General features: G+C 41.7%; 5 protein-coding genes across 14 annotated transcripts; 1 reads left to right on the top strand and 4 right to left on the bottom strand.

Moving 5' to 3' along the window:
• Window positions 1-745: 745 nt before the first annotated feature.
• LOC115734475 (tyrosine-specific transport system) lies at window positions 746-5,660 on the top strand. Of its 3 annotated transcripts, none has more exons than XM_030665285.2 (14): window positions 746-1,121; window positions 1,233-1,273; window positions 1,505-1,597; window positions 1,746-1,820; window positions 2,014-2,063; window positions 2,533-2,622; window positions 2,773-2,829; window positions 3,201-3,270; window positions 3,550-3,651; window positions 3,737-3,789; window positions 4,280-4,430; window positions 4,557-4,641; window positions 5,033-5,161; window positions 5,292-5,660. In XM_030665285.2, the coding sequence occupies exons 1-14, from the start codon at window positions 845-847 to the stop codon at window positions 5,471-5,473; spliced, it is 1,455 nt and encodes a 484-aa protein (XP_030521145.1). In that variant the 5' UTR covers window positions 746-844; the 3' UTR covers window positions 5,474-5,660. The 3 variants fall into 3 exon arrangements, with proteins under 3 accessions (XP_030521145.1, XP_048136824.1, XP_048136825.1); XM_048280867.1 differs by having other exon boundaries at window positions 1,719-1,820; XM_048280868.1 differs by having other exon boundaries at window positions 1,015-1,121; window positions 1,233-1,597; window positions 1,738-1,820.
• Window positions 5,661-6,169: 509 nt separating this feature from the next.
• LOC115734477 (probable E3 ubiquitin-protein ligase RHC1A) lies at window positions 6,170-8,534 on the bottom strand. 6 transcript variants are annotated; one of them, XM_048280870.1, is made up of 4 exons: window positions 8,181-8,202; window positions 7,708-7,712; window positions 7,092-7,461; window positions 6,170-6,965 (listed from the first exon to the last, which is right to left on the bottom strand). In XM_048280870.1, the coding sequence occupies exons 3-4, from the start codon at window positions 7,411-7,413 to the stop codon at window positions 6,376-6,378; spliced, it is 912 nt and encodes a 303-aa protein (XP_048136827.1). In that variant the 5' UTR covers window positions 7,414-7,461; window positions 7,708-7,712; window positions 8,181-8,202; the 3' UTR covers window positions 6,170-6,375. The 6 variants fall into 6 exon arrangements, with proteins under 6 accessions (XP_048136827.1, XP_030521151.1, XP_048136828.1 ...); XM_030665291.2 differs by lacking the exons at window positions 7,708-7,712; window positions 8,181-8,202 and adding an exon at window positions 8,359-8,534 and having other exon boundaries at window positions 6,170-6,962; XM_048280871.1 differs by lacking the exons at window positions 7,708-7,712; window positions 8,181-8,202 and adding an exon at window positions 8,359-8,534 and having other exon boundaries at window positions 6,170-6,914.
• A 1,765-nt stretch (window positions 8,535-10,299) lies between these two features.
• Window positions 10,300-14,412, bottom strand: LOC115734474 (transcription factor GAMYB-like). The gene is made up of 4 exons (XM_030665283.2): window positions 13,494-14,412; window positions 12,678-13,042; window positions 10,876-11,845; window positions 10,300-10,763 (listed from the first exon to the last, which is right to left on the bottom strand). The coding sequence occupies exons 2-4, from the start codon at window positions 13,026-13,028 to the stop codon at window positions 10,564-10,566; spliced, it is 1,521 nt and encodes a 506-aa protein (XP_030521143.1). The 5' UTR covers window positions 13,029-13,042; window positions 13,494-14,412; the 3' UTR covers window positions 10,300-10,563.
• A 2,433-nt stretch (window positions 14,413-16,845) lies between these two features.
• Window positions 16,846-19,500, bottom strand: LOC115734478 (urease accessory protein F). Of its 2 annotated transcripts, XR_004014660.2 has the most exons (3): window positions 19,326-19,500; window positions 17,833-18,700; window positions 16,846-17,390 (listed from the first exon to the last, which is right to left on the bottom strand). XR_004014660.2 is itself a non-coding variant. In XM_030665293.2 (2 exons), exon 2 carries the CDS (start codon window positions 18,688-18,690, stop codon window positions 17,959-17,961), a length of 732 nt encoding a protein of 243 aa, XP_030521153.1. In that variant the 5' UTR covers window positions 18,691-18,700; window positions 19,326-19,500; the 3' UTR covers window positions 17,688-17,958. The 2 variants fall into 2 exon arrangements, 1 of the variants encoding a protein (XP_030521153.1); XM_030665293.2 differs by lacking the exon at window positions 16,846-17,390 and having other exon boundaries at window positions 17,688-18,700.
• Window positions 19,501-21,591: 2,091 nt separating this feature from the next.
• On the bottom strand, window positions 21,592-25,055 carry LOC115734476 (probable serine/threonine-protein kinase PBL3). Of its 2 annotated transcripts, none has more exons than XM_030665286.2 (6): window positions 24,499-25,055; window positions 23,716-24,041; window positions 23,489-23,624; window positions 22,702-22,838; window positions 22,471-22,594; window positions 21,592-22,050 (listed from the first exon to the last, which is right to left on the bottom strand). In XM_030665286.2, the coding sequence occupies exons 1-6, from the start codon at window positions 24,557-24,559 to the stop codon at window positions 21,686-21,688; spliced, it is 1,149 nt and encodes a 382-aa protein (XP_030521146.1). In that variant the 5' UTR covers window positions 24,560-25,055; the 3' UTR covers window positions 21,592-21,685. The 2 variants fall into 2 exon arrangements, with proteins under 2 accessions (XP_030521146.1, XP_048135930.1); XM_048279973.1 differs by lacking the exon at window positions 24,499-25,055 and adding an exon at window positions 24,183-24,321.

Here is a 25,055-nt window from a genome sequence, read left to right as displayed (position 1 = left end):
TCTTCCCGATGATGGTGGGGGGGCCGCCACGAGGGCTCTCCCCGTTTAGTTCTAACTTCTTCTTCTTTTTATTATTATTATTATTATTATTATTATTATTATTATTATTATTATTTAATTTTAGCCTTTTTATCTAATATAATTAAAAAATTATATTAAAAATTATATTTGAACCAAAATAACATCGTTTTAGCTATAAAAAATATTCAAAGAAGCCATGTGAGCATTTTTCGTTAGTCAACTTAAACGGAGTTAACAGAAAAAATTTAATTGTATCAATTTGATAAATTTTATGAATTGATTATACTTTTTACAAGTTTTAAAACTCGTTTACACTTTCTCAAGCTGGACGGAGTCAATGGAAGCACTCGATTATAAATTTTAGGATTTGATTATATTTTCGTGACAAATTTTAAAATTTTTAATAAGCATATTTTTATATTTTAATCGGAGCGTTGCCTAATTCATGAGGAATATTTGTATATTTCGATGGGTGTCTGATTGATTGCCCAAGGAAGACTTTTCCGTAATGTAAGAAGGAAAATGGTTAACATAATTAAATTAACTTATAAAATTGATTTAGTACGTGACGTTCTTATTAGTTTTACGGATATAATCTAATGTCGGCTGGGGGACGTGGCGTCGCCTCGTCCATGGGTGGTCACGTGCTACCAAACTCCATTGGATGCATGATGCGTTGCAATGGCACAGGTAGGCCCCACGTTATCAGGTTCCTCTCCATCTTTGCATGATGAAGCAGAAGCAGACGAGGACTTCTCCTTCCACCCAAAACAACCAGTGTTGAGTGTTCTACCACAGCGGAGACGAGGGGAGGCGCTGTCGAATGGCACCATCATCATCTCCTTCTTGCCTTCCATTGCCTTCTCTCTCGATCCAACCCCGAAATCGCCGTTCCTTCCACTTGCCCCCGACTTTGCGGTCCCCAGGAGGCGGACCGTCCTTGCGTTCTCACCGCCTCTCTTCTCCTTCTGCTTCTTCCGAGCTTTGGAGGACGGTCAGGCTCAGATGCTCTTCGCAGGGGCAATCGGCCGAAGAGAGCGAGCTCGAACTCGAGCGACTGTTCTCGAATCTTAACCAGGCCACTCTCAAGCGGGAACCTGGTGCGGTATCCTCCGACCTCGCGCCGAGCGCATTTCTCAGCGGCTTGCGTTTGTCCGATGTTACTTTACTAATCGTCGCAGCGTTCGTTTTTCTTGTTTTGCTGTTTTCAGGAAGCCTGTCCAGTGCGGTTTTCCTGGTCGCAGGCACTACGGTAAGGATTCGGTTACCCATTTGAATGCGACTTCAGCATTGGACTGGCCTAAATTAGAATCGAGTCATGCGGAGGTTATGTTCAATTTTGGCTGGATCACGAACTCTTCTGCCCGGTGCACATTCTGGGCATGGCAAATTGCATGTTACGTTAACTATAGTCGTAATTATCAAGGAATTCTAGCGCCTCATTTTTGCCGCGATGTTCATTTACTGATCCAAAGTTTGATAGGTAGGAGCTGGGATTCTCGCCATACCTGCCGTGACACAAGAATCTGGATTCATAGCTTCTGCAGTTACCTGTATTTTCTGTTGGATCTTCATGGTAATCATCTGTGTGATACTTCTAAACGTGTTCACATAGTGAATTTTCCATTTTCTTCTTTTGTGAGCTATTGTCAATTCATCATTGACGACAAGCTAAGTCAAATTATCACTCACTCCAACAATTATTGGGTGTCCAAACATTGCAGGTTGCAACAGGGCTGCTCATCGCTGAAGTCAATGTGAACACGATGTGCGAACTGGGTTCTGGAGGTGTATCGCTGGTAATCCGCTCATGAGAATCCACTTGCGCTTCCAAAAAAAGCTACTATTTGATGCAAACTTCTTGTGACTACCCCAGCAAGAATAGAAGACAAACCTTTTGATCCTCATACTTTGTTACAGCATTCAAAACATTAATCTGATTTACTTACTGTTATACGAATTGCAATTAACTTTATACGAAAAACCTTTCAGGTATCAATGGCAATGAGAACTTTAGGGAAGTTTGGAGTGCAAGTCGCTTGGTAAAGAATTTTCTTTGGCCACTCTCTCAGTGAGATTGCCATTTTATTATGATTCACCTTGAGTTATGTGTTAGCAAGTGAAATCAATGTATTTTAGAGTGATCTAGGCATACGAAGTGTGGATACTAATGTAAAATCTGCCCGCCATTGTTAGTTGTCTCTGTATTAATGACAAATTACCACAACAAATGGTTATGGGCCATGTATCACTGCTCATGTTTTTGTAGTGAGCTCAGGTCTGAGATTATCTAGTAGGCCATCACCCCATACATTCTATTGTTTTAGGAGGTTTATCTCAATCATTATTATTATCGCTAGCTTGTAAACTCGACTGGATACAAATTCTGAAAACAAGAGGGCGTCCAGTGATGATAGACAATATGATATTAGCATTCTTAGAGACACGAATTTAAATTCATACATGACTCCATTTATATTGCTTCTCTGATTTATACATTCTTTCCTGCAGTTGGTCATACATTTTCATTCATTATGCCCTCCTCGTTGCTTATGTGGCTCGTTCTTCAGATATTTTAACAAATTCTCTTGGCATTCCACTGTATGGATCATCACTCTAGCTTTTCTCCTCCTGGTTTTCATGCTAAATTTTTTCTTGAGATGCTTAGTTCCTCGCTAGCACTTATGAGGCACATATTTGAAGTGCATTTCGTACTTTCGTAGGTGTTGATGGGCAGCATTATGGTTGCAGATGGGAGAGTGCTACCCTGTTCTCACTGGTAATGGGGGGAATCTGCTATTTTGGCAGGTTGGTGTAGCTTTCTGATTTCATTTCTTCAAGTAACTATAAGAAGGTCCTTCCCCGTTCAAACTGAATTTTTTTATGGAAGATAGAAAAAAAAAAAAAATTTTCCTTGTTCATCATCAAATCCACTGACGAGCAGATGATATCTCCTGTTATCTTAGCCATATGATCATACCTGTATAGCCTGAAAGAATGCTTGATTTACAGACCAATCTTGACTTGACAGCTCCTAAAATTATACGGTCTCAATTAAGATCCAAGTCATTTGCAATTTTTAATTGTTCGTGTGGTTGGTTATTATTGTGAATTTTCTATATAAACATTGTACCCACCGCTTGGATGAATGAAGGGACTCTAATCATCTCCTATTGTAGCCAGCGCTTGATTGGTGCGGTAAACGGGGTTTTGGTTCTTGGCATCCTGTTGTCTTTTGCAGCTCTCGTGGTAAGCTTCAGTTAAGTTTCAGCTCGCGATGTTAATACTTTTCCTGGACTATGAATTGTCTGTATGGTAATGCCAAATTTTCAAGATATTTTCTATTTTTTGAAAAAATCTCATATATATTTTCCTTGTACTGCTTCTAATGGAATTCATTCCTATAACAAGTTCTTGTTTGCATTATTTGACTTTAACAATTTTGTATGTACCAATTAGAGCACTTTCACTGGTGATTTCAAGACGGTGTGTTTTTCATGTCTACTGAAGTTGAGTGTGTTTCCTTAGGCAGCCGCAAGTGGAGATGTGCACTGGGAGTCTCTTCTCAAAGCCAACTTTGAAGCTGTTCCAATGAGTATACCTGTTATTGCACTATCATTTGTGTACCAGGTAATTTCACCGGACTGGAGCCCTTGAAATCAGGACAGTTTTTCAGAAAGAACTAATTTGATCATATTGTATTGGGTTTGTGCAGAACGTAGTGCCTGTTCTTTGTACAAATCTTGAAGGTGACCTGACAAAAGTAAGGTAATAAGATTTACTGCTTGCATCTGTTCTGGCATCTCAAGATCGTCCATCTCAGTTAATGCACCTCATCCTCGTTTTTATGCTGATCTGTTAATCCTGCTTTGGAGAAATTGGGTTTACTTTTAGTTTGAGACCGGGGCAGTCTTTGTGTACATGGCCGCTCAGCCCTTTGTGCTGAAGATAATGCGATGGCCAACTGCATTCAAATAAAATGCCACTTTTCAAGCCTTGCTCTTTGCACATGAATGAATTTTAGCGACTTCAAGATTATCAAGTGGGTTAAATTAATACAAGAAGTCAAAAATAAGTTCTGCATAATTCTTGTGGTCACTTCCCTGTTCGCTCCCTAATCAGAGTTCATCTTGCTTCTTTTATGTTGTCATAATTCTAGTCGCTTTTTCCTTCATATATTATTTGGAATGTTGACATAGTTCACAATTCTTGTTTGACACTTCTTAATTTGTCCGTGACGACATTGCATTATTTGTAGGACTGCAATTGTCCTGGGCACAGCTATACCTCTTGGCTTATTTCTTGTATGGAATGCTGTCATCCTAGGGACTATTACAAGTGCTGATGTGAGCTCTGATAACTTCATTGACCCTATACAACAATTACGATCCAGTAATGGAGTCGTTGGCGTAAGTCTGGCTTCAACCATTTCAACTTTTTTTAGTCAAGATTCAACATCCATTTCAATATAGTTTCAAACCTTACAAAACAGACTTTCAGTTCTTAGCTCTATATGCCTCTTGTTGTTTCCACAGCCTATAGTTGAGGTATTCTCGCTTCTTGCAATCGCAACATCTTATATCGGATTTGTTCTGGGCCTCTCCGACTTCTTGGCTGACTGTAAGTATGCTTCTTTCTTCACCAAAGTCAATCGTGTTAAATTCTAATGGAGAATTCATACGCGGTCTTTGTCTTGCACCTATATGTACGTGGTTATGGACATTCTGAAATTTACATTAGTCTAAATCTTACAATCCCTCGCGGAGATGCAAGAGGCAAGCTCTTTAATAGGCAATAAACCAGTGTTGGGTAATGCGTTGCAGTAGAGTATGTAGCACATTCCAGTCACAAATGTCTTTGCCAAAACATATGAGAGTGCATAGCACCCTGTTCCTACAATCTTAATTCAAAGCATCACCTCAAAACTTTGTCCGAGACATGACATAAGTCAAATTCTCTAAATAAATGATCGTATTACTGTATGTTGATGTTAGTAATCTTATATCTGCAGTGTTGAAGCTCCCCTCTGGTCAGAACAAACCTCTGCCATATCTCTTGACCTTGGTTCCTCCGCTCATACTCTCATTGCTAGATCCAGAAATTTTCTTCAAAGCCTTGGATTTTGCTGGAACTTATGGAGGTAAGCCCAACTCTTCTAGCTCAAGTTGATGGCAGGGTTAATCTCCTCGCATGCAACTAGAGATGGTCGCTTTGGCGAACTCAGCCCGTTTCGTTTTCTCTTATATCCCCCTGTTCCATTTTCATTTTAGTGCTGGTGCTGTTTGGAATCCTCCCTGCTGCAATGTCATGGTCAGATAGGCAGTCGAATTCAATTACATCGATGAGACCACCCAAGCTGGTTCCCGGCGGACAGCTCACTCTTGCGGTAATTGGTGGAGGGGCGGGATGGGTGATAATATCTGAATTACTAGAGAACCTCGGGAAGACATAGAGCACCGAGGATTCATTGTCTTTGCCAGATAACCTAGCAATAATCGCTTGAATGGACAACTAGAGCACATGTTCTTTTCACACTAGCAGCTAGTGACCATTCCCTTTCCTCATGGTGCGAACAAGGTTTCTTGTATTGTCGAAGCTCCTTAGGTTGTCTTCCGTCAAGTTATTAATGTTCATTCAAATGGACAAACAACGGGCAGTAATCGATGGTCTTCATGATCAAATCTTAATTTGATAGTGTGACCGCCATATCTCTCGCACAACTACGACAATTTGATAATTCTCCCTCCCTCCCTCTCATTGCTATTGAGTGTTTAAAACAATGGTTGAGCAACAAAACAAATATACTTCGATTTTGAATTTCCCAAATGGTAGCTTTTCTCGTAGTGTGTATAAGTAGAGTCTTGAAACTTAAAGTTTACCTTGAAAAGTAAGACATTTTCTCTATTAAACATGCTTGCCCTGCATCGTTAGCACAGCCATTTTTGGACATCAAAAGCAATTTGACCAAGGAAAAAAATGCTCCACCCAAATATCCATAAATCTCTCCAGATTAAGAGCAATTATAGAATTATATCAACACCCCCACAGAGAAAAAAAAAATAAGGGATTGCCAAAACATCATGTAGCTGTCGACTCCACAAGCAGCTAGGACAGAGCGACTCATTTTGGAGTTCGCCACACACGGCCATGCACAGGAAAATGTTATGAGAACCGATAGATATTCAACCAAGCTGCGGCCTCAAGAGACCATATCCACTCCAAAAACACAGAGATAGTTTGACCCGGAGACAACTTTCACTGCAGTCCCAATGCAAACAAGAGCGACCATCGAGTACTTAGACCTACCCACGATTATTTATGAGCTCTATCACTATCCTCTAAGTATGGCGGGACTCAGTAATCAAATGGCCATCCAGAGTAGTTCATCTCGTGATTCTGCTCATGAATGGTTCTCGAGTTGCTTCCTCCTGTTTCAGCGTATTGCTGGGTATTAGAATTTGATGAACCAAAAGGCCATGGTAATCGACTCCTCCTCCCTTGATTTTGCCTCGCACTGTCCCTGCCACTATCACCACTCCTTAGAGGGCTGCTGCTGCTGCTGCTGCTGCTGCTTCTACTCTGGTCACTCCGGCTTTGAACCCCCTGAACAGAACCGGCACCCAGCGGCGGCATCTCAAAGCGGCAAACAGGACAGGAATTGTGCTGTACCAACCAAGGCACAATGCAATCAGGGTGATAAATGTGGTGGCAAGGCATCATCTTTGCTTCGGCTTGCAGCTCGAATTCCTCTTTGCAGACGGGACACTCTGAATCCGCCCGAAGATGCGTCTGAGTGATCTTAATGGTCGGCAATGCAGCGATTGCCGACTGAGGTGCCGGGGGTGGACCCCTTCTATCATCAACAGTGAGCTGTTCAATCAATTCTTCAAGTCCTGGGCCCATGAAATAGTCATCCATGTCAGCTAACCTTGGTCTTCTTCCTGCTATATTATGGTAAACAGTCGAATATCTTATTTAATGATGCATGTGGTCACTAGGAAAAAGAGAAGGGGGTGGGGGTGATGAAGAAAAGGAAAGTACAAACACTGAAACTAAGTTTAGCTCCCAACCTGGACGTCCTCTGACATCAAAATTAGGATTTCCTCCTGCGACTGCATCCCTCATTAACAAATCAACTAAGCCAAGAAATCTACTTCTGGGGTCGAGACAATTATCGCCTACCAGAGCATATAAAGCGTCAAACACTGGAGGTACTCGAGAAGAGAGATCCATCGGGTATGGTGCTGAAACATCTGCCAACGGCAGAGCCTGTACCTCCTGAAGTTCTTGCACAAATCCTCCAGCACAGTAAGGGCAAATTACTTCTTGGCCTTGAAGCCCAAATGGCTGGTTGCACTGATAGCACCAATGTGTCTCTTCTCCATTATACATCCTTTCTTTGTTCAAGTGCAAATATCAAAACAATAGACACGCTTCCTTCTGCATTAGAGAATTTACAGTTGCATTACACCAAATAACTTCTGAAAGTATGTATATAACACCAACAAAGGGGTCTCTTTCACAGTAGTTGGAAGGGGCAACAAAACCCATTTGGCCAAGTGTTTCTCTCACTGATACGACACGAGCTCATGATTTATTCTGGAAAGAATGATTTACTACCACACCTTTCCAAAATGAAGATTAAATCCAATCATTGAATCAGCCAATTGCACCTCAACAAGAAGCTGGAAGAGTTAAGAGCAGGAACAGAAAGAGCAGCTGAATTTCCCAAACGCAAGTAAAACACTACACAAAACAACCACACTTCAGAGCTTTACTTGGTCTACAACGAAATATGGCAAATGATCAACGGCGACACTTTCACATGAGCATTGGCAATTCAATACATAAAAACAAAAGAGGCTGGCTCGTGGAATCAACAGATTCTGCCAATTCATATCGCAGAAAATGCTGTTTTTTCTTTTTTCTTTTTTACTTTTGTGTAGTGCAGAAGCATAGGCACGGAAACTACGGCACAAGATTCGGGAACCACGAGAACGCAGTTTCCCCTTCCTCTGCAAAGTGAAACCGAAGCTTGATCCGAGCTAATCATGGAGAACCAAGGCCTTCGTCTCGTCAGAAAGAAACAGAGTCTCAAGATCCAGTCACGATTCCAACCCACAAAACGGTAAAAAACAAGATCACAAGAAAGAATTTTGATTGACAACAAAAGGAAATACAGGCTCAGGTTAGTCAAACAGTCAACACCCAAAAGCAAGGAGATTCTTCGCCACTCAAAAGACGACCACACAACTCAATCCGCATCTGATTTCACCGGGGGTATAAAAGAGAGGGGGTTGAAATGAAAGTTCTTGAAAGAGAAGATCCGAAACCTACCAAAGAGACGACGAGGGAAAGGCGGAGGAGGGGGCGGAGAGATCCGATTCCAGCCGTGGACTCCAAAAGCTCGCGAACACCCCCTAAAAGCTCCACATCACCAACCCCACCCAGCAAAGACGAAGCTCAGTGGGAGATGAGCTGAGCTTAGCTTAGCTTTAGCTTTTACCACTTTGGAAGTAGGCCAAAGGAGTGAGTAAAAAGAGAAAGTGGGTCTCAATTATTAGCGCTTAGCAGAAAGAGAGAGAGAGAGAGAGAGAGAGAGAGAGAGAACAAAAAGAAAAAGGCACAAACTCACGTTACGCCACGTTATCCCCATTCTAATTTTTTGCCGGATTCTGATAGGCGTCTTCTTCCTTTCTTTTCCCTTTATCATTTTCAATTTTTTTAATAAAAATTATATACATTTTAAATAAAGACATGAAATGTCATTATTTTATTAAATAAGAATCTAAAATGAAGCCTGAAATGTCATCTTTTTATTATGAAGAGTGATCCGATCAAGAGCATTCATGTCATTTGCTTTTTTTTTTTAATCCTTTTTTTTTCGCGGCTGCCCTCGACGGTCGGGAGGGACGGCCTCACCCTTGCCCTTACTGGCGGCCTAGTCAACCGGCGAAACCAAGGGAAAAAGTCAAAGGAAAAATAAAAGAAAGTAAAAAAAATCAATGAAGAACAAGTACACTTCATACTCTTGTTTGGAATAAAGTCTATTTCATACTTTATTCGAAATTTTCCTTAAAAATTATAAATACCTAAAACTACGAAAATGAATCTTAAATCATTTTTCCCTGTAAAAGAAAATAAAAAAAAAAAGAAAGCTCACTTCATCCCGGGCGGGGGGAGAGGGGACTCAGGGGAGGGAGGAATAATATAGGTCGAAAATAATACCATCCTTGCCGGGTTTTCTATTTTTGGGTTGGCTTGGCAAATGGATGAAATGAGTCAGTCTGTCGGTGGATTCGCTCTCTATTTATTGGAGGTATGAGGACTCGACGGCTAGGCCGGCCAAAATGTATGTCGGCCAGTTTTCTCTACTTCTGTCTAACGCGATAATTAGTCACTTTGTCACGAACCATTTCAAATTCAGACATTAAATCCGATTATGTTTTCTGCGTATTTTTAGTATCGATGCAACCCGTGCAGACGAAAAACTAATCTACGAGACGAATAACCAACTTGCAAGATTAATTGTCGATCGAACACAACCCGTCAACGTTTTTCGCCTCGAGGTGGTCTTAGTGAAAGGTGCGTTATATGGACGTGGTTACATTTGGTTTATCGCATGGTCGACTAATCTGTTCTATCGGTAAGGCAAATATTATTAACCAGGAAAACTGGAAAAGGGTATCAGTGGCATGCTGTGCCCTTTTTTTTTTTTTTTTGTGTGGTTATTTTTCTTGCTTTTTTTTTGTCCAGGAATGTTTCTGGGTTTTGGGCGTGGTGGTCATGATATAGACTCACGTACTTTTGGAATGATGAGCAAAGTTGTAAGTCGACAGAAATGGTCAATGCCTTCTGCAAAAGAGTATCTCCCCAGTCCGGACAGTCTCGTTCACGTCTCTTCTTCTATTCAAACGCAACATTTACTCACGTTCAATGGCCTACGACGTTAATACAGCCCCTCTTGAACAGGAGAGACTGTGAGGCAGTGCCGGATGGCCACGATCGCGGAGCCAACCAGTTGCAACCATATGAAAGTCCAGGTAAAAATTTGAGACGTATAGTCATTAGGCTGAAGATGGACTACTTTGCCTCACCAGGCTGGTGCTGCAGCTGATCCATGCGACACTTTTCCTAGCCTGGGGTGTCATGCCCATAGATCGAAATAAGACCAGCAAATAAAACACCACAAGACAACAAGAAGTTGCAAGTCTAGAGCTAAGGGCCAGTCAGACATGATTGCTTCCGGTGTAACTAAGCAATAAGAACAGCACAGGAAGAACAAATCGACAATTAGCTAGAATTATAAGCATCCAAAGGAATTCACATGACATTGTCCAGAGGACTCAAAAAGGAGAACTCAAATCTTGAAGCCATAGGTCCCAAACGTAAGGTGGAAGTTGCAAAATTCATAGACCGGAAAAGGAGGCAGAATTTCCAAAATTCTAAAAACTCACTATTCCCAAGGGTTGACGAGAAGGCATGTTGTAGTCGTGTCGTATACCAGTGCAATGTGGTCCTATCACCCATATTCTGGGTGACTTAGTAAAAATCAGTACCAAGAAGTGCTCCGATATAATCTGCCCGCCCAATTTTGTCTTCGCTAGGCTGACTTTTGTGCTGACACCAATCTAAATCAAACAAAGCATCTGGCCTGTTGATGTGCATCTGATCTAAGATCTCTTGCTTTCCTTCAAAATCAGTAAAAGGTTTGCTATCTTCCTCAGGCTTGATGTCAAATCCTGCATGAAAGACAAACCGAAAACTCCACTGAGAAAATGCTGAAGTTCATTCTGGCAATGAAACAAAGCCATCATCATTTTATGAACTATAAGCAACATTAAGTGATCGCACCAGGCATGGTGTCGGCGGATTGGGGTTCTTCAAGCGATCTTCCGCCGAGCACTGATGTAGCATTATGACCAAAAGGAGAGTCTGGGGCAGCATACATTTCCGGCTTTGTCCTGAGCTGAACCGGAGAACAGTTGCAAGCTACATTGCCAGAAACGCCAGTAGTCTGTGCGCAGGATTTTTGCTTAGAGCAGGCCTCATAGACGACGGCTTCCAGTAGGCCGCACCTCTGTGGCGAATGACAATCTGACTGATAGTGCTCGCATGGAGGTGACTGTATTAGAGGTTCAATAGACTCAAGGGAAGGTCGTGGGGATGCAGGAGTACCACAGCTACTTTGCTGAGTCTCTGTATATTGGAGTGAAGGGAGCTCCGACTTCATGGCCTCCAAATGGGGCACAGAAGAAGGGTAGTTGCCATTTAAAAAGGCATGGCTGCCTGGGAGATCGCCCAGTAGAGACTGGTTAGTCGAGTCAGGATTGACATCATACGGTGATGACAACACAAAGGACTCAGGATTGATCTCGGAAGAATAGTCAGCATACTGACCCAATGAAGAGAAACTGTCATTACTTCCAGCATCCAAAACAGGATATGGGGTTTCAGAACCCCGAAGGCGTTTAGGAGACGGGATTGATGGAAATGGAAAGCAGTAAGCATCGGATAGACACATTGCCTCTCTTGCAAAGCCGCAAGGAGGAACGTCCAAAAGTGTAGACCAAAAAGAAGAGAAACCTAGATGCAGTTCCAGTTTTCTAAAATCAACCTCTGGGATCTCAAGTGTATCTGCCTGTGAGAGATCACAATTATCTTTGCCTGCAGTATGCAAGTTACCCATGTTATGAGTTTCTTGATTCCCACTTGACACTTGAAGACAAACCTCAGAAGGATATATAGGCATGCCAGTGCGTTGCAGTCGCTTAATTCTTGTATTCCAGTAGTTCTTTATCTCATTGTCTGTACGTCCGGGTAACTGAAAAAGGGAAGGAAGAAATGCATCAGGGCAAGAAGACAAAATAAGGAGGTTCTATTTGTTTTAAAGACCAAGATTTGTTTTCAAATAATAAATAGCACGGCTCGTGTTCTGCTACACAAATGATGGCAAGAGATTGGACATGGTGACTTTCAAAATGTGACATCATCCAAGAGACAAGATGTAATCAATCAAACACAAGGCCACCTCTCTAACCCTATGTTCAGCAACAAAGAATCAAGGACAGGGGAATTCTCTCACAGGATATCCTATTCCAAGCTATAAGACTGTCAAATTTGATTTATTTTTAAAAAATAACCAAATATCACAAGAATTATAAGATGGTGATTGCAAAACTTACAAGCTTATGACCCAAAAACACATAAAGAATAAAAAACATGTCTATTGGACCAAAGAGATTTTGTTGAGATACCATTTCCACAAAGTCATGAAATAGAATGAGAGGCACAAGTCGCCATTGCAAAAGCAGGAAAAACAGATGTGCCAATTTAGTGAAACCTTGTCCCCTAATCCTCCAACTTAAACTAGCTGGAAGGATACCTCCCTAGATTGTAAACAGCAATTCAAAGTTCCACATTCCATCTCTTATCCCCGAAGAAAATATTAACCCGGGGTTTAATCCCTTTTGCTATTTTTGACTCCTCACTTCATCTGATATAAAAATCAAACTGTTCCCAACCATTCGTGCGAAGATGTCGCGAAACACTACGGCAACATTTCACAAGCAGCAAAAGACATACAAGACAAGCACCAAAAGCCACAACAGATAATGTCCACATGAAAAACATTTAAAAAACAGCATTTTGAGAACCTCTGCAGCCATTCGAGCCCATTTGTTTCCCATTTTCGCGTGGAGCTCAATAATAAGACGCTCTTCCTCAGGAGAAAATGCACCTTTCTTCAGATCAGGTCTCAGATGATTTGCCCACCGCAAACGACAGCTTTTCCCACACCTGGCAAGCCCTGAATGCTTCTGGACCGCATTCCAATTTCCCTCCCCATGCTTAGTGACATAGTCAACCAAAATTGCATCTTCTGCCGCTGTCCAAGGGCCTTTCTTCAAAGGAATCCCTCCTCCATCACTGGCTTCCTCACCGGATGGCGAGTGCCTGCGAATCTTGCGCACTTTTTTATCCCTGCCACCGTCTGTCGTACTTCGCATCTCGACCAATATGCCTAAAAAAAAAACACAAATTTTCCACATTATTAACAAATGGACTTAGAAAAAGCAGTAGAGCAGAGACAGGGCACATCACTACTATCAGCAATAACGTGACCTAGAAATTCTTGTGCATAGATAAACCTTCCTCCCTTCTTCCTAAAAACTGATTCCTTTTCTTTTCTAGCCTTTTTTTTTAGCAACCTAACATCTGTAACTGCGTGATGATCGATGCATCGTGAAAAATAGAAGTGAAACACCACGATCAGCCCACAGTACCAATGGTAACCAAAAGCATGAAATATGCAAGGCCGAGAGACTAAAGATCATACTTCTAGTCAGTCATCGGAATCAGAGCTATCCACTATCATACTCTTCAGAATCACCACGTGGACAATAGCAATTGAATTCAGACTTTGTCAGTGATAGAATTGAAGCCACCTAGCATGATCATGAAAGAAAATTTACCAGAAGGAAACGGCGCCTGGTCAGATTTCACCGAGAGAACTAATCATTACTCATGATCTTGGCTTTCGCGTCCAAAGCATCCTCAAAATAGTCCTTTGGACCCATTCGAAACTCCGCTTGATCCTCAAAGCACCTGATCCTCGGAAGTTCCCTCTCCAGAAAGCGGATTATTAGAGAGAAAACGTAACTCCAATTAGCAGTCACGGGCTTCGAAAAAAACCGCATTCAACGAATTCGCAAAGTCGAATCAGCTTGCTGGCTTCTCCCGCGGACAGAATCAGCAGCGATTCAGAACGAACTGCACTTCACCGGAGGAGACACAGATTTCAGCAGAGACGAGAGGCGGACGAAGCTCGATGGCGCCGAATCTCCCGCGCTCCGATCTACACCTCCATCTGAAGCTCCGAGCTTTCGCGGCGTCTCCGCACCATTTCACACTCTCACTCTCCCTCTCTAAAGCTCGAGGAGAGAGAAGGCGAGCAAGGAGGTTTCGCAGAGAGCGAGAGAGAAGGAATGAAGATCACTGAACCGATCGAAATCTCCTTGGGCCCCCACCTTATCCCGCTCACGCTCGAGCCTCGATCCCTCGATTCGATTATTAATCGCAGGCGAGAAAAGTGAAAAAAAGAAAAAAAAAAAAAATTTGAATGCTAATCATTTGATCGGGTCAGAGGTGGCGATTGTTTCCCGATAATGAAGCGGGTGCAGGAGGAGGAGGAGAGAGATGGCGCGTGGCCAGCACGAGATAGAGGTGGCGGGTCGTGGCTGTTCCGTGGGGAGTACGCGCGTGCCGTGGAGCGTGGGGGAGCTAAGGGGTGAGAGAGAGAGAGAGATACATCTCTCCTTTCTTTTTGGGTAGAGAGAGAGTGAGAGGGAGAGTTTTTGAGTTTTTGCTATCTGTACGCCGAAGCTGAAGAGAAAAAGAGTGGCGATTTCCCAGCCAAGTCAAAAGGGAGACTGAAGGAGGATATTATTCGGAGAAAACAAATCTGAAGCCCTATCATTTTTTATTTTACTACAATTCACCCTGAATTATTGTTAAATGTTCATTATAATCCCTAAATTACATTAAGAAATTTAAAACCACACTTTCGTTAGTTCGAGTTAAAACCGACATACTTTTTAATCTATTAAGTTTTAACTACAAATAACAAAATGGAGAAATAATTTGAAAGATGATAAATAAGTGAATGAAATCCGATCTAAAACATGTGCCCGAAAGAGGATATTATTCGGAGAAAACAAATCTGAAGCCCTATCATTTTTTATTTTACTACAATTCACCCCGAATTATTGTTAAATGTTCATTATAATCCCTAAATTACATTAAGAAATTTAAAACCACACTTTCGTTAGTTCGAGTTAAAACCGACATACTTTTTAATCTATTAAGTTTTAACTACAAATAACAAAATGGAGAAATAATTTGAAAGATGATAAATAAGTGAATGAAATCCGATCTAAAACATGTGCCCGAAAGAGGATATTATTCGGAGAAAACAAATCTGAAGCCCTATCATTTTTTATTTTACTACAATTCACCCCGAATTATTGTTAAATGTTCATTATAATCCCTAAATTACATTAAGAAATTTAAAACCACACTTTCGTTAGTTCGAGTTAAAACCGACATACTTTTTAATCTATTAAGTTTTAACTACAAATAACAAAATGGAGAAATAATTTGAAAGATGATAAATAAGTGAATGAAATCCGATCTAAAACATGTGCCCGAAAGAGGATATTATTCGGAGAAAACAAATCGAAGCCCTATCATTTTTTATTTTACTACAATTCACCCCGAATTATTGTTAAATGTTCATTATAATCCCTAAATTACATTAAGAAATTTAAAACCACACTTTCGTTAGTTCGAGTTAAAACCGACATACTTTTTAATCTATTAAGTTTTAACTACAAATAACAAAATGGAGAAATAATTTGAAAGATGATAAATAAGTGAATGAAATCCGATCTAAAACATATGCCCGAAAGAGGATATTATTCGGAGAAAACAAATCGAAGCCCTATCATTTTTTATTTTACTACAATTCACCCCGAATTATTGTTAAATGTTCATTATAATCCCTAAATTACATTAAGAAATTTAAAACCACACTTTCGTTAGTTCGAGTTAAAACCGACATACTTTTTAATCTATTAAGTTTTAACTACAAATAACAAAATGGAGAAATAATTTGAAAGATGATAAATAAGTGAATGAAATCCGATCTAAAACATGTGCCCGAAAGAGGATATTATTCGGAGAAAACAAATCGAAGCCCTATCATTTTTTATTTTACTACAATTCACCCCGAATTATTGTTAAATGTTCATTATAATCCCTAAATTACATTAAGAAATTTAAAACCACACTTTCGTTAGTTCGAGTTAAAACCGACATACTTTTTAATCTATTAAGTTTTAACTACAAATAACAAAATGGAGAAATAATTTGAAAGATGATAAATAAGTGAATGAAATCCGATCTAAAACATGTGCCCGAAAGAGGATATTATTCGGAGAAAACAAATCCGAAGCCCTATCATTTTTTATTTTACTACAATTCACCCCGAATTATTGTTAAATGTTCATTATAATCCCTAAATTACATTAAGAAATTTAAAACCACACTTTCGTTAGTTCGAGTTAAAACTGACATACTTTTTAATCTATTAAGTTTTAACTACAAATAACAAAATGGAGAAATAATTTGAAAGATGATAAATAAGTGAATGAAATCCGATCTAAAACATGTGCCCGAAAGAGGATATTATTCGGAGAAAACAAATCGAAGCCCTATCATTTTTTATTTTACTACAATTCACCCCGAATTATTGTTAAATGTTCATTATAATCCCTAAATTACATTAAGAAATTTAAAACCACACTTTCGTTAGTTCGAGTTAAAACCGACATACTTTTTAATCTATTAAGTTTTAACTACAAATAATAAAACGGAGAAATAATTTGAAAGATGATAAATAAGTGAATGAAATCCGATCTAAAACATGTGCCTAAAGTTCATGATCCTCATACTCCCCCTATCATTAGAAATTTGATTCAAATTTTCGAGTGACTTTGACGTAGCGATCTAGCGATTGTCAATGACCATTGCAACGATTTTTTTTTCGAAATTTAAAGAAGATATCTATCCATGGAGGAAATTAGGGAAGATCGATTTTAAATTTACGACCCATGGTCAAGCCTATGCATGCGTACTCACATCATAAGGAAATGTGTAACTTTATTGGCCAATGCCTAATTCGAGACCATCATAGTCAAACAGTGTCATTGGATCAAGTGAGATCGATGCGAATCTCGTTGCCTTCGACTTGTGAGAGGCGTTTCATCCAGCTAGGAATATACATTCATTCATGGAGTATTTAACGGGGTGGACCTTCACGAATCTCTTTAGCTATTTCTCATTGCAGCTTCATCCCAGTCCAAACACAAAATTGACCCACCAGTTCCGATCGAGGAGAACAAGCCATTCGATGTGGAGATTGCGGACGATCAGTTCGATCAAGCCACCGAGTACAAGGAAAATGCATGTCAGACCCATTTTGGCCGTGTCACACTATTCGAATTCGAAGGCAACTGGCAAACGAGATTGTCTCACTTTGGGCGCACAGAGGTCAGTCCTGCAATGATCGCCGTCCAATGCCTTGACAACCAAGTTACAAATAGAGAGACGATGGCCGAGACCGGCAACAGAATGGTAGCTTGCGAATTGTGCAAGAGAAAACGAGTGTTGCAAGTCCAGAGACAAAAATGGAGCACTCACCCATCAACAGTCACCGGTTACCGCTGCCACAGAAAACTCTCCAAGTGGGGAAGACGACATTCCTGTTAAGGATTCCTTGACACGATAGCGACCTCACCGAACAGGAGCATCTGGCCAACACGGAGAAATTCAATGAACATCGAGTTTGCGTTGTTAGATGAAAGGCACGGCGCCAATGAAAAAGGAACAAAGTAGCATACGGATCTGAGGCAGGAAAAAAAATACAAGGCTTTACACATAGCAATCAAGAAATCTTCGATCGGAAAGTTCTATGTATTATATTCAAAGCAAAACCATAGCAGATGACGTAGAAATTGTCACACTGGCAACTCTACAAGCAAAAATTAGTTAGAGATGTGACTAATGAGCTAGACGATGCTTCAGTCCACTGCGACAACAGAATTGACTTGCCTTGAAACCACATTCGAAATTCAGATCATCGTAACTTTCAAAAGCATCATAAAAGTATTCAGTGCTGAAGCAATCGAACGGGTATATGGATCCATCTACATTTCCCTACTCGACAGTCATGGAAAATCCAAATTAACTTACACGACATAAAACACCAGCAAGGATCCTCCTGGCTGAAGAAGATGCAAACATTTCTAATTCAACGTCCAATATCAGCAGGAGAGCATAATAAAGGAATTGATCGTTATGGACGTGCACGAATAATCATCAGGAGCAGAACAGCCTCGAAAACAAGTAGCCATGGCATCCCTGCACAGTGTCAAGCAAAGGAACTGTTTGGCACGCTTCTTCAACACCACGGTTACTCCATTTCTCTGTAATAGCTTCGGCATCATGAGCAATCTGGTGCTGCAACGCAGCAGCTCCCAGTGGCCCAACTATATTCAGCCTAGTTGCAGCAGAAATAACATCTCTTAAAGTAATGAACATGAAGGCTCTCTGACTTGTCTCACTCTCAAACCCAAGAAGCCCACATACAAGCCCGAAGATTGGAGCATGGTGAAAAGAAACGGCTCCAGAACTCAAAAAGTTATCTCTCATCGTTTTAAGCAACGGGATTTCGGAAAATACAGACGCAGCCACCCTCATAAGTGCTGATCCTTGAGCTACAGATGCCTTCCGGCCCACCTCATTAGTAAGCATCGCGTCTAGCATCCTGTCAAGCTTACACAAAGTGTCTGCACTTGGCGATTTGCTCGCGGTGTAGACAAAAGGAAGAAGTAAACTACCAGTGTTCTCCAACACGTGTACTACAAAGGTATGAAGATCTTCAGGCCCGGTGATCACGCGGGTTTGTATTGCAGCCTCTAGACCAGACGAATGCGCAAATCCCCCCGTCGGAAGGATGGAATCAAGCAGCTGCCACTGGCTCCACTGTAGGGGCAAGTCAGTAGAGGCGGGTCTTTTCCGGTTGTTGTTCCTTTCCATATCGATCTCCATCGCCGTCACTCTGGAAATAAATGAATCAAGAGCATATGCTACATGTAACACAATGAATGAGGAGGCCCCAATTTATTCCCATTTCTGCCAAAACAAGTACTTATGATTCCGAGAACAAGAGCATCGAGTGATTGAAATTATTTCCATATTCGGGTCCAAGGCAACTTCAAAATAATTCAGCAAAACTCTCTTCCAGAATACTTAACAAGCAGGTTGTGAGATCCGAGCCCTACATAGACACAACGAAGCCAATTCATTCATTCATTCAACCAAGATCGCTACACAGGTGTGCAATAGAGCTTCTCACCATTTTCATCAAATCAAATTTGACCCCACGTTGATGACTTTTACAATTCATCCCATGAACGATGCAAGCTTTTTCTAACACAATCACAGCAAATCTCGTTTCCTTGCCTTTCCTCCGCTAATCACAGTAAGTGTCAAGTTAGACGACTACCCAAACAAATTCTCTCGAAATCACCGCCCCTTCCGACGAATGATAGCTGAGTGTTCATCAAAAACATGTCGACGCAGCGACCAAGAGAACGAGGAGAACTCAAAAACAGAGCAAAAATCGGCATACCGAAGCGCTAAACAAGGGGAAAACAATTGATTTCGACATCAACCAATCTTACCAGGATTTGGTCGCACTAGCCGATCTCTCAAAACGCATGCGAAGGGACTCAGCTCAACCGGCTGATTCGGACCGAGACCCAGAGGGTCATGGGAGAGCTGCCTTCGACAGTCGTCCAGAGACAACTGCGTACGAGAAAGTGGATGTTGAGGAAGAGGGAGTGAACTGGACCATAAGGCTTATTGTTATTTTTCACTGAGAATCTATCTATGTTAATTTAAAAATTATAAGAAACTATAAACTTTTATTTTAAACAACAAAACTTAAAAAAAAAAAATGCAGCACTCGCTGATAGGAGCTGCCGCACTTCGCCGGAGGGACCGGCGGCCTCCACCAGGGAAGGGCGAAGGTGCCTCGCCAAGTTGGGGCGAAGGTGCCTCGCCAAGTTGGGGCGAGGCGGGACAAAAGTCATGCACATAGCCTCGCCTGCATATTACCAAGACGTTGCACTAGCCCGTCCTTCTTATAAAGACCTTGGGAGCTACCGCCGTATAATATTGCTTACTTTGGGTCGAAACCCTCACCGCTTCAAAACACGTTAGACAGATTAAAGAGCTGCGAGCCTTATCAACTAACCCAAGACTTCCCCCTAGGTGATGTGGAACAGAAGACATGTATTTAGCCTCACTCGGGTCTTGTCAAGACGTTGCACTAGCTCGTCCATCCGTACTTACCCGATCCGGGTTGTCGCAGTTCGGTTTTGCAAAATCTAGTTTTCTCCTGTGGTAGAGATTTTCAAAGGTTTCACGTCATCTCTTCGCGACTTTGTCGTGATTTATGAGAATCGATTCGAGCAACACCGGCCCTCACTTAAGCCTGGCGAGGGTCATCGAGGGGCCAGCAAGGCCTTGCCCCGGCTTGGCAAGGACCGGCCACCCTTACCAAGGGTCGGCGGCCCCTCCGGCGATCGGCAAATGTAGCCCCTAGGCTCTACCTTTTCTTTTTTTGCATTTTTTCTTTTTAAAATAAAATGTTAATGTTCTTTTTTATTTTTAATATATTATAAAATTTTTATGAATAAATAATAATAATTAATGCTACATAGGAGATTGAGATTAATTTAAAATGTCACATCCATATTTTTCGTTAATCAAATTGTCGATGTTAAGTTTTAGGATTCAATTATATTTTTGTGACAAGTTTTAAGACTTATAGTGAACTTATCCCATAACAAAACGAAAAAGTTGAAATTGAAAGGCTTTCTCTTAGGGCCTGTATGACAACATTTCTTGAATAGAATTTCCGATTCAGAAGTATTTACGAATCAAAAGGTTCATTTAGTTATGTAACTTTATTTTTTATTTCTAAAGCTTTTTTTTTTTTTTTTTGCTTTAGAAGGAATTTTGGAGCCATTAAAAGAGTAAAAAAAAAAAACTACAGCTCTCTATAAGTAGAAAAATCAACTTCAGTTCGGAAGAAGAAGTAAAAAAATAACTCCCGGATAAAAATTGATATGTAGAGCATAAATATTGCCACGTGCGCCCTTAGTTTCCCATTTCAGATTTCTACAAATTCCAATTCTGAATTGACCTTTGAACATGAAAGCTCGGAGGGTTCTTTCATCAAAATCTGCGGCGATTTTCATTTGAGTGATGAGTCAGATTTCAGACCCTTGGCGAGTCAGCAGCATCTCGCCCAAGTCGGCCCATGTAGGCGCAAAGTTCCTGAGGAATGACCCATGAGGTCCGAGTTCTAGTCCACACGACTATTCCCTGTTCATATTGGGGAAACAAAGTACTTTTGATAATCTTTTGACATGTCTCCCCCCAAAACTCCAGAACCCCAAGAAGCTAGCGAAGTTTGACTTTGGGAATGCGTTTTCTGGCCCCATTCAGACATTTTCTAGTTTCAAAACCCTGTTCACGAGTGTCGTCCCTAAACCAAAAAAGGTCGGCGATCGGAGTTCGTCGGTGTTTTATCGCGGCGCAAGTTCGCCGTCACCAACCACGACTAAACGGATGAATGATGTCTTCAGGGATAGACACACAAAAGACATTGTCAGCTGTTAAAGCTTCCGAATTCAGTTTGCCCATCGTTCGGTGTTCGGACGAATTTCATCTTTCGAATTTTTCAGGGTCTCCTGAGAAGGGCATTCGACAGCTAACTAATTCTTTGATATATACAAGAGTCCAACAGCATTTCTTTCTGTTTTACTGAAGACAGACCCCGAGTTTTAAGTGAGAGAAACCTTCACCTATACAAAAAATATATATATGTACACTCGCCCAGCATAAATACGGCGTCGCCTAAATTATCGGGTTCTCACACTAATTCCGGTACTCGAAACCAATAATGCGGACCCCAGCTACTGCTGCAACGGACCTCATACAGTACTTGTAGCGTAAGCACCGCTCGAGATGCTTAATTCCATTTCCCATGGTGGTCGAGCTTAGAGGGCGGCGTTCTCAGCCCTTCCTTTGTTGTGTGCAGCTCTTCTAGAGTCGCCAGAACGTCAACCATCGGCGGCCTACTCTTCGGATCCGTATGGAGGCATTGCAAAGCAAGAGCAGAAGCAGCTTGGGCTTCTTTCTTAGAGTATTGACCGCCCAGTCTTGTGTCCATGATCCTAAAGATCCGCCTGCTGTCGCTTAAGAAAGGCTTCGCCCACTCGACCAAGGTCTCCTCAATATAACCAGGTCTCTCGTCATCCAGAGCCCGTCTTCCACTCAGTAACTCTAACAAAACAACACCGAAGCTGTAGACATCGCTCTTCGGCGTTAGGTGACCTGTTTCGTGTGGATCGATCATTAGACAAACGGATTAAGTATCGTATTTCTCTCAAATAATGGAAGAAAAATAGGGAAGGGGCTCTTAAAATTCAATAACATGCAAGCTCGTCATTCGACACATTTTCCACTTCTCGAACAGCGCTCTAGAATCATTATTTCCTGAAATTGCTCCAACCCAAAAATAAATAAATAAATAAAACTCAAGTATAGATTTATTTATGCTGCAGAGAAGCAGCAGCAAGAACGAATCGGGTGTAGAAGCTGAAGCTTCCAAAGTCTCAATCTGACGTTGGCCCAGTCACCCAACCGTCTGTATTTCAATTCAAACATGGCAGGCTGTACCGGCTGTACAATTTTCCGTGAAACATTAATTCTTTATAGATGAAAAGTCCAACGTGACAGGAAGATTAGACTAACCTGTCGCCACATACTCTGGAGCTGCATAGCCCCGGGTTCCCACTACTCGTGTTGAAACATGAGTTTTGTCCCCGGTAGGCCCGTCCCTAGCTAAGCCAAAATCTGAAAGTTTGGCAGTAAAATCCTGCGAAAATTAATCCAGACTTCGTTAAGCATAAACGCAAGGTTCTGATGGAACTACCTGCTTATATACGATTAATGAACGATATCATTTAGAAAGTTTCTGCTCACCGAATCGAGCAGTATATTGGAAGCCTTCAAATCACGGTAGATGACATTAGCATCTAGGCCATGCAAGAAAGACAATCCTTGCGCAACACTGATGGCAATGTTCATCCTTGTGGCCCAAGGAATGGGTTCGACGCCTTCTGCAGACATAGATAAAGGTCAGCAAATAGTTAGCGCGTCGAAACTTGGATGTTTCCAAATTATGTTCAACCAATAGTACGTCCCCGTCCACTAACACATTCAAGTTGCAGATTAGAGGGCATGAAATTTTCCTGTAGTAGCAACTCGGATCTAGTGTTAGCTGTCTTTGGTGGCTCTCCTAGGATGATCCTCAACTTTGCTCTCCAAATAGTTTTCCGAAATACAGAAATGATTGGGCATTCTCTGAGTTACAAAATAAACAGCATCATCTGGATTTTCCCAAATCATTTTCCAACCAGCCTTCAGAATCTCGTGGACAATTCACGGTGTCTACAAAGTGCTCTCTCGTCCTATTTCCTTTCCTCTTCAAGTGACTATGTTCCGCATCTAACATGTCCGGCCCTTCGAAAACTAAAACTGCCATCCTTCCACACAAATGAAGCAGAATCTGCCCAGTCTTTCTAGGCCTTGTTGACAAATCAAGTGGAATAAGCTCTCGAGACAGAAAAGAGAAGGGGTCACAATTCACAGACCCTTCCTTAACATTGGTTCTCTGCCTTTTCTCTAACCCACCAATGTTATCATACATGTGATTTTCCAGAGAAGAGAAGTCCAGAGGTCAAAAAACCTTTGAAGAATATGCACTTACTTCTGAATAAATGATTCTCCAAGCTACCCTTTGGCATGAATTCGTACACGAGTAGCCTGTTATCTGACTCACAGCAATAGCCAATAAGCTTAACTAGATTCTCATGGTGAAGTTGGCCCAAATAATTTACTTCTGCCTGCCAATGAAACAGAACTAAGTTAACTGCGAAACGAACAAGACGCGCAAAGAGAGTAGCGAAGAGAATGTCAGAAGAGAAATCCACGTACAAGCCATTCCTTGTGGCCTTGAAAGCTCTCAGACTTCAGTTTCTTTATAGCCACCACCATCCCGCTTCCAGGTTTAGCAGGAGATAGTGTATTCGCATCAATCCATCCTTTGAACACACAACCAAACCCTCCCTCTCCAAGCATACTTTCAGAGCGGAAGTTTTTGGTGGCATTCTTGAGATCGCTGAGGCTAAAGGACTTGAGATTGTTGCAGACCAAGGAATCAAGCTTGGAATTCATCAGAGGTTTCTTCAGGCCTGGTATAGCCTCTTGCTGGTTGAGAGGGGGTGGATCCCGGCTAACATTGCTAAGAGATCGTTTAGCTTCTGGAACAAAATTACCAAGGAAGCCATAAGTTGATCGCCACATCATAACATAAACAGATACCTAATATTGTTGCCACATAACAGAATAATGAAGAACTTATATAATCGGACAGAAATTCGATATGCAGTCAAGCTCATGACCTTAATGAAAACTCATGGCTAGTGTCACACATTTCTACAGTTCGATGGTACTTGCAGCATTTGTCAAACACGAAAGCATCTCGACAAAAGCACCAAAGAGCATCTTGGCAAGAGCACCAAAGAAGTCACCACTTCCATGGATTCACTAAACGAGAACAAACTCCAAAATTCGGGAATAACCGAACAAACTAGCATTTCCAGCATAAAAAAAAAAACCAATATTTGGCTACTGATCACCCACGCAACTCGATCACTGGCAGAGATCGCAACATCCCAACAGAAACTATAGACGAAACAAAAAAGCCGGAGTACCAACCGGCGAAGGTAATGGTCGAAGCATGAGCGCACTTCGCAGGTTTCCCACCGCAGATTCCCATGCCGGACGGCTCTTCCCAACAGAGAGGAGCTCTCAAAACTCCATGGACGAAGCGAAGTCACGTCAGCAACGAAGGTGGTCAGCCCGAGGCGCTCGAGCAGCGCATATATAAAGGGCAGCCGAGAAAGAGAAGACAGAAAATGAAAAGAAAAGAAGGTGCCAACAATAAAGATAATGGGTGGACTTTGCCTGTGCCATGGGCGGCGGCGAGTCAAGGAAGATGAACTGGAAATCTCCATCGAAAGCGACGGGATTGAGGAGTCGACTGGTCTGAATGAATCGGGCTCCGAACGTTATTCCTGGCCCCACTGCCCTTGACATTAAGGAGCCCGTTTGACTCGGGAAGATGATAATGGTGACGACGGCCACGACGGTGATTGGAGATTCATAATTGTTGCTTCCGCGCGGTGAACGATGACCCGGTCGGGCATCCTGTGCTTCAAGATCGTTCAAAGTGTCTGACGTTTCCAAGTTCCCTTCCCAAAAAGAAACCGCAT

This window comes from Rhodamnia argentea, chromosome 6, assembly GCF_020921035.1.
Source record: "Rhodamnia argentea isolate NSW1041297 chromosome 6, ASM2092103v1, whole genome shotgun sequence".
NCBI lineage: Eukaryota > Viridiplantae > Streptophyta > Magnoliopsida > Myrtales > Myrtaceae > Rhodamnia > Rhodamnia argentea.
This window is presented reverse-complemented; position numbering and strand designations above follow the sequence as displayed.

Coding starts and splice junctions, on each gene's coding strand:
- LOC115734475 (XM_048280867.1), top strand. CDS start 845: ATGGCACCATCATCATCTCCTTCTTGCCTTCCATTGCCTTCTCTCTCG. Junction 1,598..1,718: donor TTTTCTGTTGGATCTTCATG/GTAATCATCTGT, acceptor CACTCACTCCAA/CAATTATTGGGTGTCCAAAC. Junction 3,652..3,736: donor CACTATCATTTGTGTACCAG/GTAATTTCACCG, acceptor GGGTTTGTGCAG/AACGTAGTGCCTGTTCTTTG.
- LOC115734477 (XM_030665289.2), bottom strand. CDS start 7,413: ATGTATAATGGAGAAGAGACACATTGGTGCTATCAGTGCAACCAGCCA. Junction 6,966..7,091: donor TGATGTCAGAGGACGTCCAG/GTTGGGAGCTAA, acceptor ACCATAATATAG/CAGGAAGAAGACCAAGGTTA.
- LOC115734476 (XM_030665286.2), bottom strand. CDS start 24,559: ATGGGAATCTGCGGTGGGAAACCTGCGAAGTGCGCTCATGCTTCGACC. Junction 24,042..24,498: donor TTCGACCATTACCTTCGCCG/GTTGGTACTCCG, acceptor ATTTTGTTCCAG/AAGCTAAACGATCTCTTAGC. Junction 22,051..22,470: donor TCCAGAGTATGTGGCGACAG/GTTAGTCTAATC, acceptor CACACGAAACAG/GTCACCTAACGCCGAAGAGC.
- LOC115734478 (XM_030665293.2), bottom strand. CDS start 18,690: ATGGAGATCGATATGGAAAGGAACAACAACCGGAAAAGACCCGCCTCT.
- LOC115734474 (XM_030665283.2), bottom strand. CDS start 13,028: ATGCGAAGTACGACAGACGGTGGCAGGGATAAAAAAGTGCGCAAGATT. Junction 11,846..12,677: donor GGGCTCGAATGGCTGCAGAG/GTTCTCAAAATG, acceptor TCCCTTTTTCAG/TTACCCGGACGTACAGACAA. Junction 10,764..10,875: donor ATCCGCCGACACCATGCCTG/GTGCGATCACTT, acceptor TCTTTCATGCAG/GATTTGACATCAAGCCTGAG.